The sequence below is a fragment of the Geotrypetes seraphini genome, chromosome 8, assembly GCF_902459505.1.
Source record: "Geotrypetes seraphini chromosome 8, aGeoSer1.1, whole genome shotgun sequence".
NCBI lineage: Eukaryota > Metazoa > Chordata > Amphibia > Gymnophiona > Dermophiidae > Geotrypetes > Geotrypetes seraphini.
Window position 1 is genome coordinate 193,047,989 of NC_047091.1, and position 13,833 is coordinate 193,061,821.

At 37.9% G+C, this 13,833-nt stretch overlaps 1 protein-coding gene across 4 annotated transcripts in view; it reads right to left on the minus strand.

Annotated features, from left to right (window-relative positions):
* Nucleotides 1-13,833, minus strand: part of LOC117365379 (protein DGCR6-like) — a 47,621-nt gene that overhangs the window by 18,813 nt on the left and 14,975 nt on the right. For all 4 annotated transcript variants that reach the window (XM_033955768.1, XM_033955767.1, XM_033955766.1 and 1 more), the window contains exon 3: nt 560-660. In XM_033955768.1, coding sequence (XP_033811659.1) covers nt 560-660 — 101 coding nt within the window. The remainder of the gene's footprint in view (nt 1-559; nt 661-13,833) is intronic.

Below are 13,833 nucleotides of genomic sequence, written 5' to 3' on the forward strand. Positions count from 1 at the left end.
ATAGATAGCGGCAGGGGGGTTTGGAGGTCAGGGCTCATGCGGCAACCTGCCGCTCGGCGTTTGGAGGTCGGGGCGCGTGCGGCAAGCCGCCGCTTGTGTCTGAAGATTTTAAAAAGGCGCTTGGCGTTGGGGCGCGTGCGACAAGCCGCCACTCGCGTCTGAAGATTTTAAAAGCTCCCCTGGATCGGCGTTCTGTGCAGGAGTTGCGGCCATTTTGAAGATCGGTCTGCCCTGCTCCTTACCTTAGTATATTTTTAAGTTGAAAGACATGGCGGCGGCGGTTCCTCTCAGGAGCAGGGCAGACCGAAGAACAGCAGGGCCGACAGCCGCCACATCCGACATCCGCCTCGGGGGAGGAGAGAGAGTGTTTTGCGCGCATGTGCACTCCTATCTGCGGTGCCCTACAGCGCACGGAAAACGGAACACGCGATGGGAGTGCACATGCGCGGCTTAGGCTTTTATTATATTATAGATTGCTAGTCTCGCACATTTCAACACACCAAAAGAAGAGCTCAGTAAGAATTTAGAAGGACTTTTCACCCGAGTGAAGTCTCCTTACCTCCAGCTCTCTCTGCTGTGCTGCTCTAAGGACTGGCAGGTTATGAGCTTTGCAGGACTGCTGGGCTTCCCGCTGTTTGCGAAGCACGTCTTGCTTGAGCACTGAATCCAAAAGAAACAGGTACATTATCTCCGTTTATAACATGTCTATCATTATTAACATACCCATATTACTGTCTATTCATTAGGTACATTAATCAGTCATTCACTAAACAGATTCTGTCACGTCAATTGGCTTTATGTTACTTGAGAGGACTTCGGCAACGCCAGTCAAAACTTTATTTGGCTGACCAGGCTCAAACGGAGGCTCTTCCTTAGGCCACTTTACCACTGAAAGATCACATCCTTGGTCCTCTACTCTGTTTTTATCCATTTAATTGCAACAACAATCTTATCAAACACTTTCTTTTTAATTTTATAAAACAGCACTTACCTGTGTGTCAGGAACTTCAAATGTAGCCAAATTTAGTTCAATGAAACTCCCGTTTCATATAAAGCTTCATCAGGGGCAGTTATCCCTGCCTCTACTGCTTACTGTGCTCTTGAAAATATCCATATGACATCTTCAATTACAGTATAATATAAAAGAAAAGGGATTATCTATGAATGAAGACAGAGAAGGAAAAGGTTGAGAACTATAAATTACTACTGGAGCCCTAATGAAGAGAGCTATAAAGTACTACTGGAGCCCTAATGAAGAGAGCTATAAAGTACTACTGGAGCCCTAATGAAGAGAGCTATAAAGTACTACTGGAGCCCTAATGAAGAGAGCTATAAAGTAAAATGGTTGGGGCTAGGTGATCAAAGCCCTCAGGTAAGTGAACCATTAAACATCTACGGATCGCCGGACTTGATGGATCGAAGGTCTGATCCGGAGATGTCAGTTCTTATGTTCTCTACGAATATGGTTTTCATAGAAAACTAACTGCATTCACCGACAGCTAGCAGTTGTGAAATATAAAAAAACCCAAGAAGAGGAGAGCAGAAAGGACTACAGGGTGAAACTGAAAGAAGCCAAGAGAGAGATACGTCTGGCGAAAGCACAGGTGGAAGAACAAATGGCTAAAAATGTTAAAAAGGGAGACAAAAATTTTTTTCAGATATATTAGTGAAAGGAGGAAGATGAAAAATGGAATAGCTAAACTAAAAGATGCTGGGAACCGATATGTGGAGAGTGATGAGGAAAAAGCAAATGTGCTAAACAATACTTCTATTCTGTGTTCACAGAAGAAAATCCTGGAGAAGGACCGAGATTGTCTGGCAAAGTTACACGAGAAAATGGAGTAGATTCTGCGCCGTTCACGGAGGAGAGTGTTTATGAGTAACTTGAAAAACTGAAGGTGGACAAAGCGATGGGACCAGACGGGATCCATCCCAGGATACTAAGGGAGCTCAGAGAGGTTCTGGCGAGTCCTATTAAAGACTTGTTCAACAAATCTCTGGAGATGGGAGTGGTTCCCAGGGATTGGAGGAGAGCGGATGTGGTCCCTATTCATAAAAGTGGTCACAGGGATGAAGCAGGAAACTACAGGCCGGTGAGCCTCACTTCAGTTGTTGGAAAAATAATGGAAGTGTTGCTGAAAGAAAGGATAGTGTACTTCCTTGAATCTAATGGGTTACAGGATCTGAGGCAACATGGCTTTACAAAAGGTAAATTGTGCCAAACGAACCTGATTGAATTTTTTGATTGGGTGACCAGAGAGCTGGATCGAGGACATATGCTAGATGTAATTTACTTAGATTTTAGCAAAGCCTTTGATACAGTTCCTCATAGGAGGCTGTTGAACAAACTTGAAGGGCTGAAGTTAGGACCCAAAGTGGTGAACTGGGTCAGAAACTGGCTATCGGACAGACGCCAGAGGGTGGTGGTTAATGGAAGTCGCTCGAAGGAAGGAAAGGTGACTAGTGGAGTCCCTCAGGGTTCGGTGCTGGGGCCAATCCTGTTCAATATGTATGTAAGTGACATTGCTGAAGGGCTAGAAGGAAAAGTGTGCCTTTTTGCAGATGATACCAAGATTTGTAACAGAGTAGACACCGAAGAGGGAGTGGAAAATATGAAAAAGGATCTTCAAAAGTTAGAGGAATGGTCTAATGCCTGGTAACTAAAATTCAATGCAAAGTAATGCATTTGGGGATTAATAATCGGAAGGAACCATATATGCTGGGAGGTGAGAAGCTGATATGCACGGACGGGGAGAGGGGCCTTGGGGTGATAGTGTCCGAAAATCTAAAGGCGAAAAAACAGTGTGACAAGGCAGTGGCTGCTGCCAGAAGGATGCTGGGCTGTATAAAGAGAGGCGTAGTCAGTAGAAGGAAGAAGGTGTTGATGCCCCTGTACAGGTCATTGGTAAGGCCCCACTTGGAGCATTGTGTTCAGTTTTGGAGACCGTATCTGGCGAAGGACATAAGAAGACTTGAAGCGGTCCAGAGGAGGGCGACGAAAATGATAGGAGGCTTGCGCCAGAAGAGGTATGAGGAGAGACTGGAAGCCCTGCATATGTAAAGCCTAGAGGAAAGGAGGGACAGGGGAGATATGATTCAGACGTTCAAATACTTAAAGGGTATTAACGTAGAACAAAATCTTTTCCAGAGAAAGGAAAATGGTAAAACCAGAGGACATAATTTGAGGTTGAGGGGTGGTAGATTCAAAGGCAATGTTAGGAAATTCTACTTTATGGAGAGGGTATAGGATGCCTGGAATGCGCTCCTGAGAGAGGTGATGGAGAGTAAAACTGTGACTGAATTCAAAGAAGTGTGGGATGAACACAGAGGATCTAGAATCAGAAAATAATATTAAATATTGAACTAAGGCCAGTACTGGGCAGACTTGCACGGTCTGTGTCTGTATATGGCCGTTTGGTGGAGGATGGGCTGGGGAGGGCTTCAATGGCTGGGAAGGTGTAGATGGGCTGGAGTAAGTCTTAACAGAGATTTCGGCAGTTGGAACCCAAGCACAGTAGAGCTTTGGATAGAGCTTTGGATTCTTGCCCAGAAATACCTAAGAAAAAAAAAATTTAAAAATTTAAATTGAATCAGGTTGGGCAAACTGGATGGACCATTCGGGTCTTTATCTGCTGTCATATACTATGTTACTATGTTAGGATCCATGGGGCCAAAGAGTTGGAGAATCTTGGCCACTCTCCTACGAAGAGCCCGCAGTTGCAAAGTTGCACAATGGGGACACGACTCAGCGCGGTGCTCTGCACCCAGGCACTCCACACACCAACGATGAGGGTCGGTGATGGAGATAACCCAGTTGCACTTAGTACAGTTTTTAAATCCGGAACGAGGCCGGGACATGATCTTGGAGGAGGGGAATCTAAGGGATCCCAATCAACATGGATTCACTAGGGGCAGGTCATGCCAATCCAATCTCATCAGTTTCTTTGATTGGGTAACAAGGAAGTTAGACTCCGGGGAGTCTCTGGACATAGTGTACTTGGATTTTAGTAAAGCTTTTGACAGTGAGGGGGCGTGGCTTAGCGCGAGCACGGATGGAGGTGTGATCCTGAAGCTCCTCTCCATCGGGCAATGAAATAAAGAAAAAAATTTATTTTCCTTCAAAATAATTATATATAAATATATATACGGAAAGCTGAGTAAAAGATACAAAACAAAATCCTAAATAGCGATATTTGAAGAAGGGTATGTGCAGACAGGAGACGGAAAAACGGAAAGCCGTTTGAACTGACGGTTACATAGAACTGAATACAGTACCGAAGTATGTGTTTATATTCTGATCAAATATAACAAAAAAGCTGAGGGGAATCGGGAAAGTAGTCTGTGATTCCGGATGTTTGGAGAGGCTTGAAAGCAGTGCTGAGACGGAGAGACGAAAGTAAACTGAAAAAAAAAAAAGGCTGAAGGGAATCGGTAAGCAGAGAGCTGTCAGTGTCGGCGTTTTCAATAGACTTTGAGATATATGTTAAATTGAGAAAAGTAAAGAATGAATATATTCTGACAAAATATAACTAAAGAAAAAAAAAAAAGCCGAATTGCTATATTTAAAGCGGGATTTGTGCGGATGAGAGTTGGGAAGACATAGAACCGTTTGTGCTGACAGTTTATTGAAGTTTAAATGCAGCGCTGAAACCGCGTGATATACGTGATTGAACAGTTTGGCGAAATAGAGGAGAAAAGTTTATATTATGAACAAATATATACTGAAACATAAAAAGGAAGCTGTTAAAAGTCAGGAAAGTTGAGAACTGCCTGTATTTCAACTGATTTAAGAGACTTTACAGCTTAGCGCGAGCAGCAATACTGATACAGTTGAATGTGAAAAACCAAAAGGTGATCTGATCAAATATAGCCAAAAAAAAAAAATATAACCTGAATTGCGGCAGTTGAAGTGGGATAAGTGCTGACAATAAAAGGGAAGACAGAAAACCATTTGTGATTTTGGCGGTTTCATTGAAATTGAATGCAGTGTTGAAACTAGCAAATTACAAGTGAAAGATCAGTATTGATTGGAAAAAATATAAAAAAGGAATTTGTGTTCTGACCAATTATATTGAAAAAAAAAAATTATTCTTTGATAAAAAAGGGGATTTAAAAAAAATTGAGAGAAAGGAGGACTTACATTTCTCTTAAAAATTGGGTGCCTTAGCACTGAAGACAAATAAATGTCAGCTTACTAATAAAAAACAAATACTGAATTCATTATCAATTTCCTCTTGCAAAGCTGCGATTGGGCTTGTGAGAGAGGAGACACGAAAAAAATATTCAACGGAACTCTAAAAAACTGAAACAGCAAGATATTGAGGAATTTGAAAGACGCTGAGAAAAAACAGAAGAAAATTGCTTAAAGCTGATCAAAATAGAAAAAATAACTCTAATAAAGGGTTGCTCTCCTTAATCAGAGCTGCGATTGGGCTTGTAAGAGGAGAGGAAAAAGTTCCCCTACAACATTGAAAAAGTGAAAGTGAGAAAAGAATTTTCAAAATAACATAGGTAAAGGAAAAGAAAAGAACTTAAAAAGAAAACTTTCTAATTCAAAGATATAACAAAATCTTGGAAGAAAAGAGATTAAAAACCTAAGAATACCAAATATAAAAGATTTAAATACAAGAAATAATAATAACCAAGGAAAAGTGAACAATAAAATGGCAAGTACCAGACAAAACAAAAATGAGACAGGTACATCTGCAAAAAGACAGAAACAAGAACAAATAACACCAAGCAAGATACCACTTCCTATCGAAGAATCAGACACATTAAGCAAAGCTGAAGTCATGGAAGAATTAAAACAAATCAAACAAATGCTGAAAGAAACTATTACTAATATGTCTGATATGAAAGAAGAAATTTTAAATATACATAGACAAATGGAAGTTAACAACAAAAGAACAACTGAATTAGAATCAAAAATGGAAATTATAGAATGTGAATCAAAAAGATGTAAAAACGACAACCTGGAATTAAACAAATTAAAAGATCAACTGGAGGATTACGAGAATAGAGGAAGAAGAAAGAACATCAAACTCTTTGGAATACAAGAAAATCTAGAGGGGAAAAATACTATCCTTTTCCTTGAAAATTTAATTCCAAAAATTCTACAATTAGACTTGAAACAAACAATTGAAATCGAAAGGGCACATAGAATCCCAATAAAAAATTCAGAAAATAAAAACAGACCAAGACCAATCATTTTCAAAATGTTGAGATACCAGCAAGCACTAGAGATACTAAATGCTGCAAAAAAAGATAAAAACTTAAACTATAAAGGATCAAGATTATGGTTTTTACCAGATTTCGCCAAAAACACAGCATCTAAAAGGAAAAGACTACTAGATATGAGACCACTACTCAAAGAAAAAGGATTTAAATATGGACTATACTATCCAGCGAAAATGAGAGTGTCATCTGGAGACAAGTCGTTATATTTTGAGGATCCCGAAAAACTAAAAGAGTTTCTATCTAAACCAGAACCTATGATATATTAACAAAATATATTAAAAAGGTTTTGAAGACTCTATGAAAAATTAGGAAATACAACATATCGAAATATTGAAGAAATGGAGGAAAACAATACAAAGAAAAGACAATAATAATTATATGAAAGAAAGAACAGAATATATGAAAATTATTAAATAATACACTGCATACAAGTTTAAAATAATTATATGTTGAAATCAAAACACTAAGGAAATACAAATTAACACATTGTTAAATGGAAAATGATACATTAATAAAATGTTATGGAAAATGATTAAATAAATATAAAAGATCAATATAGATAGATAGAAGGGAAATTTGTTTAAACAATTGAATATTGATTGCCTGGAATGGGGAGAATGTTAGGATTATATTTCCAATGTGTATCCTTAAGCAGCCAATGTATTGGGTGGGAAAGGGAGGGATAAGAAGAATATTTATTAGAATAATTAAGGGAGATATATTAGGGTTTAATATGTGTGTCATGAAGAAAATTTTTTGTTTATTAAATATGAAAGAGGAGAGGAAGAATAAGATAATGAAAAGTATTAAAATATATAATGTCTTTTAAAATATATTCTATTAATGTCAATGGCCTGAATCATGTAATTAAAAGGGAAAAAATATTAACATATTTAAAAAAACAAAATGCAGATATTTACTGTCTGCAAGAGACCCATCTTAATATGAAGGAATCACAAAAATTATCAGGTGGATGGATAAAAGAATGTTTTTTTGCTCCAGCAGTGGGTAAAAAAGCAGGGGTTGCAATCCTTATAAATAAAAAATGTATGGCCAATATAAAGATAAAAAATTCAGATCCACATGGAAGATGGATACATATCGATATAAGTATGGGAAATGATACCCTGACGTTATTTAATATATATGCCCCTAATTCGAATCAATCAGAATTTTTCAAAAAGCTACAAAATATGTTATTACCACTGGCTGCCTCTAATTTAGTGGTGGCTGGAGATTTTAATGCTGTAATGGATCCATTATTGGATAAAAAACCAGGTAAAAATATTAAATCTTTAGGTTTAGATAATTTAGTTCGATCATGTGATTTGAAAGATATATGGCGTATTCTTCATTTTAATGATCAGGAGTATTCATTTTGTTCACAGGTTCATAAATCATTTTCAAGAATAGATTATATTTTTGTTTCAACAAATAAAGTGCAACAAGTGAGTAAAGCCTCCATTGATCCTATTATCATTTCGGATCATGCAGGAATATGGATAGAATTACAATTAGATCAATTAGAAAATAATAGACCTCTTTGGAGATTTGATAATGCATTGCTTGTAGATGACAAATTTTTGGAAAATTTTAAAACACAAATTAATGAATTCTTTCAAATAAATTTAGTGGAAGATACATCTATAGAAAATGTATGGGATGCATTTAAAGCAACTATGAGGGGTAATATCATATCATATTCAGCTTTTATTAGGAAACAAATTAAAAAACAACATATAGAATTAGAAAAAGAAATAAAAATATTAGAAGCTAAATTGATAAGCAAATGGGAATATGAAGTTTTGCAAGCTCTTTTGAAAGTAAAAGGTAAATATAACGAATTAACTTCAAAAATGATAAGAAAAGATTTGTTTTCCAAGCAAACAATGTATTATGGAAATTCTAATAAGGCGGGAAAATTATTAGCAAATTATCTTAAGGCAAAAAAAAGGAGAACTAATATTAATGGAATTAAAGATGATAATGGTATAATAACAAATCAAACAAATATAATATTAAAACAATTTTTAAATTTTTATAAGGATCTATATTCTTCTGAACCTTATTTGGAGAAACAAAAAGATGGAAAAAAATTTTTAGATCTAATAAATGGACCTAAGATTCCTGATCATATAAAACGAAGTTTAGAAGAGCCTATATCATTAAAAGAATTAGAAACAGCATTGAGATCTCTTAGAGTTGGATCCGCTCCAGGTGGTGATGGTTACACAGTAGAATTTTATAAAACATTTCAAAATATCCTCTCCCCACAATTATTAAAATTATATCAGACACAACTTATAAAAGGTAATATAAAAGGTACTATGGCTGAATCAATAATAATTGTTTTGCCTAAGCCAAATAAAGATCCTACTTTGGTTTCGAACTACAGGCCTATATCTTTGATAAACGTTGATAATAAACTTTTGGCGAAAATTTTGGCTTTGAGATTGGCCAAAGCTCTCCCACATATTATAGATATGCATCAAACGGGTTTCGTTGCTAAAAGACATTCCTCCAATAACTCTAGACTATTATTTCACATGCTAAACTTGTCAAAAAAAATGGATGAACCGGCATTTACAGTTTCATTAGATGCCGAGAAAGCATTTGATAGGGTAGAATGGAATTTTATGTATCAGGCTTTAGAATGGTTTGGTATAGGTTCTGGATTTATACAAATGGTAAAAACATTGTATAGCTTCCCGATTGCAAGATTAAATATTAATAATAAGATATCTGATGGTTTTCAATTGCAGAGGGGAGTTAGACAAGGTTGTCCTTTATCTCCTTTGTTATTTGATGTTGTATTAGAACCCTTATTGTTAGCAATACAGCAAACGAAGGAGATACAAGGAATTCCATATTCAGATATGGAATATAAAATTTCGGCTTATGCTGACGATATTTTGCTTTATTTGAGAAATCCAGAATCTACCTTATCTTCTTTATTGAAATTAATTGATAAGTTTGGCAAATTTTCAGGTTATAAAATTAATTGGAATAAATCTGAAATTATACCCTTGAATGTTCACTGTGTAAAAGGATTATTTGATACTTTTCCATTCATATGGAAAGAAGAAGGATTTAAATATCTAGGCATTCAAGTTAAAAAAACAATTGAAGATACTGTAAAAGAAAATGAAAAATATGTATTAAAAAAAGTAACGGAGTTATGTGAACAATGGAACCCACTACATATATCTTGGTGGGGGAGAGTTCAAACTATTAAAATGATGATCTTGCCTGTGGTTTGCTACCAAATGAGTATGATACCTATTTATTTTCAGGGGTCCTTTTATAAGAATATTAATAGAATTTTAACAAAATTTCTTTGGCTTGGTAAAACATCTAGAATAGCTTTAGTAACCTTACAAAAATCAATTAAGGAGGGAGGGGTAAATTTTCCAAATTTCTATAGGTACCATCAAGCCTATATTCTACGTCAGGGTATGTATTGGATCCTCCCAGAACTTATGGATAATGCACCAGATTGGTTATATTTGGAATGGCGCCTTATGTTTCCCCTAAATTTAGTACATTTACCAAGTATTAATATACCCAAAAGATACAGAGAAAATAAAATAATAATGGATACTTGGAAAACATTGAGATTTATTGATAAATTAACACCCAACCCAATATATAAATCAACTAATCAATCCATATGGATAAACTCCAAGATCAAAATTGGCGGAGCTCAAATCCTGTGGAAGAACTGGATTATTGCAGGAATTAGATCTCTAGATGATATTATTTCAGAAGGTAAACTGCTGGATTTTTCACAATTGCAACATAGATTTGGTCTTAATAAAACACAAAGTTTTAAATGGTTGCAATTGAAGCAGGCCATTCAGGTTGGGTTCCCTGAATGGAAATCATTAAACAATCAATATAGTTTAAAGTTCTTATGCTTTAAAGCAGACTTCCTAGGACATCAAGCCGCATTGTGGTATAAATTAATATCTGGATATTTGAATAAAAAACCAAAAAACGGTCTAAGAGACATTTGGAGCATTGAGATTGGACATCAAATTAATGCATCTCAATGGCCACTAATTTGGTCTTGGAGAATGGGATGTACAGTGTCAGCGTCTATGAGACAAACATGGTTCTTTTTATTACATAGAGCTTTTTGGACCCCTACTCGTTTACAAAAACTAGATAGTTCTAAATCTAATAGATGCTGGCACTGTAATCTAGAACCAGGGACATTAGATCATTTATTATATCATTGTCCTTATATTAAAATATTTTGGAATTCAATTTGGCCACAAATTAATAAATTAATGGAAAATCATATTGCAATATCATATGATACAATTTTATTTGGAACAATGATGAGAAAAAAAAGTCAAATTTCACCAGAAAATAATAAACTTTTATTAATTATGACAGGGGTTGCCATTCAACATATAACTAACAATTGGAAAAATTACAACAACCTAAATTATACATTTTGGTGGAATACAATATGCCATGTTTTTAAAATGGAAAGAACAATATCAATACAAAAGGGGACATATAATAAATTTATAAAAATATGGGGGCCATTGACAAAATACTATAATGATTAAATAATAGAATACTTTTTCTTCTTTTCTTCTTTTAGAGATCTTCTTATGACACACATATAGGGAGGGTAAGAAAAACAATTTAGATATAATATATTATAATATATGATACAAAATGTAACAAAAGATTAAGGGATAATAGAAGGGTGGGGGGAGGGAAAATGAATAAAATTTATCTAGAATATATTACAATAGACATAAATATGATATTGAATAATTATCATTTGTATTCAAACATGTTATATACTTTTACAAAATTTGAAAATATTATATTAAAGTGGTGAAGGGGTGGGGGGAGGGTGAAGGGGAAAATCAAATTCAGACAAATATTGTGATAGATATAAAAGTGATAACATGCATGTATCAAATATATTTTATTATTATGTACACTTTTTATGAAATTTGAAAATAAAAATATAATGGAAAAAAAAAAAAGCTTTTGACAGTGTCCCACACCGCAGGCTTCTAAATAAGATGAAATCAATGGGGTTAGGTGAGACGCTAACTACATGGGTCAATGATTGGTTGAGTGGTAGACTTCAGAGGGTGGTGGTCAATGGCACCTTCTCCGAAACATCGGAAGTGACCAGCGGAGTGCCGCAGGGTTCAGTCCTGGGTCCACTGCTTTTTAACATATTCATAAGGGTCTTGACACAAGGACTTCAGGGTAAAGTAACATTATTCACCGATGACGCCAAATATGCAATACAGTAAGGGAAAGTAATTTGCAGGATTGTATGACGCAGGACCTGCTTGCGTTGGAAAGCTGGTCCTCGACATGGCAGCTGGGCTTCAACGCAAAGAAATGTAAGGTCATGCACCTCGGTAGCAGAAATCCGTGCAAAACTTACACCTTAAATGGAGAAACATTAGCTAGGATGACAGTAGAACGAGACTTGGGAGTGATCATCAGTGCAGACATGAAGGCTGCAAAACAGGTAGAGAAAGCATCATCCAAGGCAAGACAAATGATGGGATGTATCAATAGAAGTTTCGTCAGCAGGAAACCTGAGGTCATAATGCCACTGTACAGAACCATGGTGAGACCTCATCTGGAGTACTGTGGGCAATTCTGGAGGCCACATTACCGCAAAGATGTGCTTAGAGTTGAGTCGGTTCAGCGGATGGCCACTAGGAATATCTCGGGGCTCAAGGGCCTCTCATACGAAGAGAGACTGAACAAATTGCAGCTCTACACTCTGGAGGAACGCAGGGAGAGAGGGGACATGATTGAGACTTTTAAATACATCACAGGTCGTGTCGAGGTGGAAGATGACATCTTCCTACTCAAGGGACCCTCGGCCACGAGAGGGCATCCGCTCAAACTCAGAGGAGGGAAATTTAAGGGTGACACAGGAAGTATTTCTTCACGGAAAGAGTGGTGGGTCACTGGAACAAGCTTCCAGAGCAGGTGGCCAAGGCCACCAGCGTGCTTGTCTTTAAGAATAAATGGGACATCTACGTGGGATCCCTACTGAGGCCTAGTAAGGCACTCAGACTTGATGGAGTGGGTTAGTAGAGTGGGCAGACTTGGTGGGCTGTAGCCCTTTTCTGCCGTCATCTTTCTATGTTTCTAAGTTTTCTATGACATAAGAAAAAAGACGGCCGCGGCCCCGTGAGGCCAGGTGACCAGAGCACGACCGGTAACCCGGTCAAAAATATACGAACAGAAAAAGGGAAAATAAAGACGCTGGCACAGCGACTTAACTGAAACAAATCAAAAAAGCCGCAGTGCAAGAGGGACAACGATATCGCGCAAAGCAAGGGAGCAGTGCTTCCGGCTCCACGGAAAACAGAGAACTGACGACAAGCTGAGAAGACGCATGCCCTAGACCGGGCAGGAGGGGCACGCGCGCATACACGGGCCAATCGCAAGCTTGAAGGTCTTCAAGCAAGTCTGCTTGCGAAAACATCTGCTAGGGGGCTCCGTCAGTGACGTCACCCACATGTAGAGAATATGCTGCCTGCTTGTCCTGGGATAAATCATGTTTCTCCTTTTGTTTTGAAGGGATGGTTTGAAATCTATCGCCCACGAAGAACTTTGCAAGGGAAGATCGTGCCAAACAAACCTACTGCACTTCTTTGAAGGGATAAACAGCCAGATGGACAAAGGAGAACCCATAGACATCATAGACACTTCCAAAAGGCCTTTGACACGGTGCCCCATGAGCAGCTTCTTAGGAAGCTGTGGAGCCACGGGGTTTAAGGGGACGTACACAGGTGGATTAAACACTGGTTGGCAGACAGAAAGCAATGGGTTGGAGTGAAGGGCCACTACTCGGACTGGTGGAAGGTCACGAGCGGTGTTCCCCAGGGGTCGGTGCTCGGACCGCTGCTGTTCAATGTATTCATAAACGACCAAGAAGCGGGGACGAAGTGTGAAGTTATAAAATTTGCGGATGACACCAAACTCTGCAGCAGGGTTAGAACCATGGAAGAATGTGAAGACCTACAAAGGGACCTTAACAAACTGGAAGAGTGGGTAAGCAAATGGCAAATGCGCTTTAATACAGAGAAATGCAAGGTTATGCATTTAGGGAAAAAAACCCCGATGTTCAGCTACAAAATGGGGGGGTCAGTGCTAGGGGATAGTAATCTTGAAAAAGACTTGGGTGTGCTGGTAGATACTACAATGAAACCAACGGCACAATGTGCAGCGGCCTCCAAGAAAGCAAACAGAATGTTGGGTATTATTAAGAAGGGCATTACAACCAGGAAGAAGGAAGTCATCATGCCGCTGTATCGTGCGATGGTTCGTCCGCATCTGGAGTACTGTGTCCAGTATTGGTCACCGTACCTCAAGAAGGACATGGCGATACTTGAAAGGGTCCAGAGAAGAGCGACGAAAATGATAACAGGTATGGAAAACCTTTCATACGCAGACAGGTTGGGAAGGCTGGGGCTCTTCTCCCTTGAAAAAAGGAGACTCAGAGGAGACATGATAGAGACTTTCAAGATCATGAAGGGCATAGAGAGGGTGGAAAGGGACAGATTCTTCAGATTATTGGGAACCACAAGC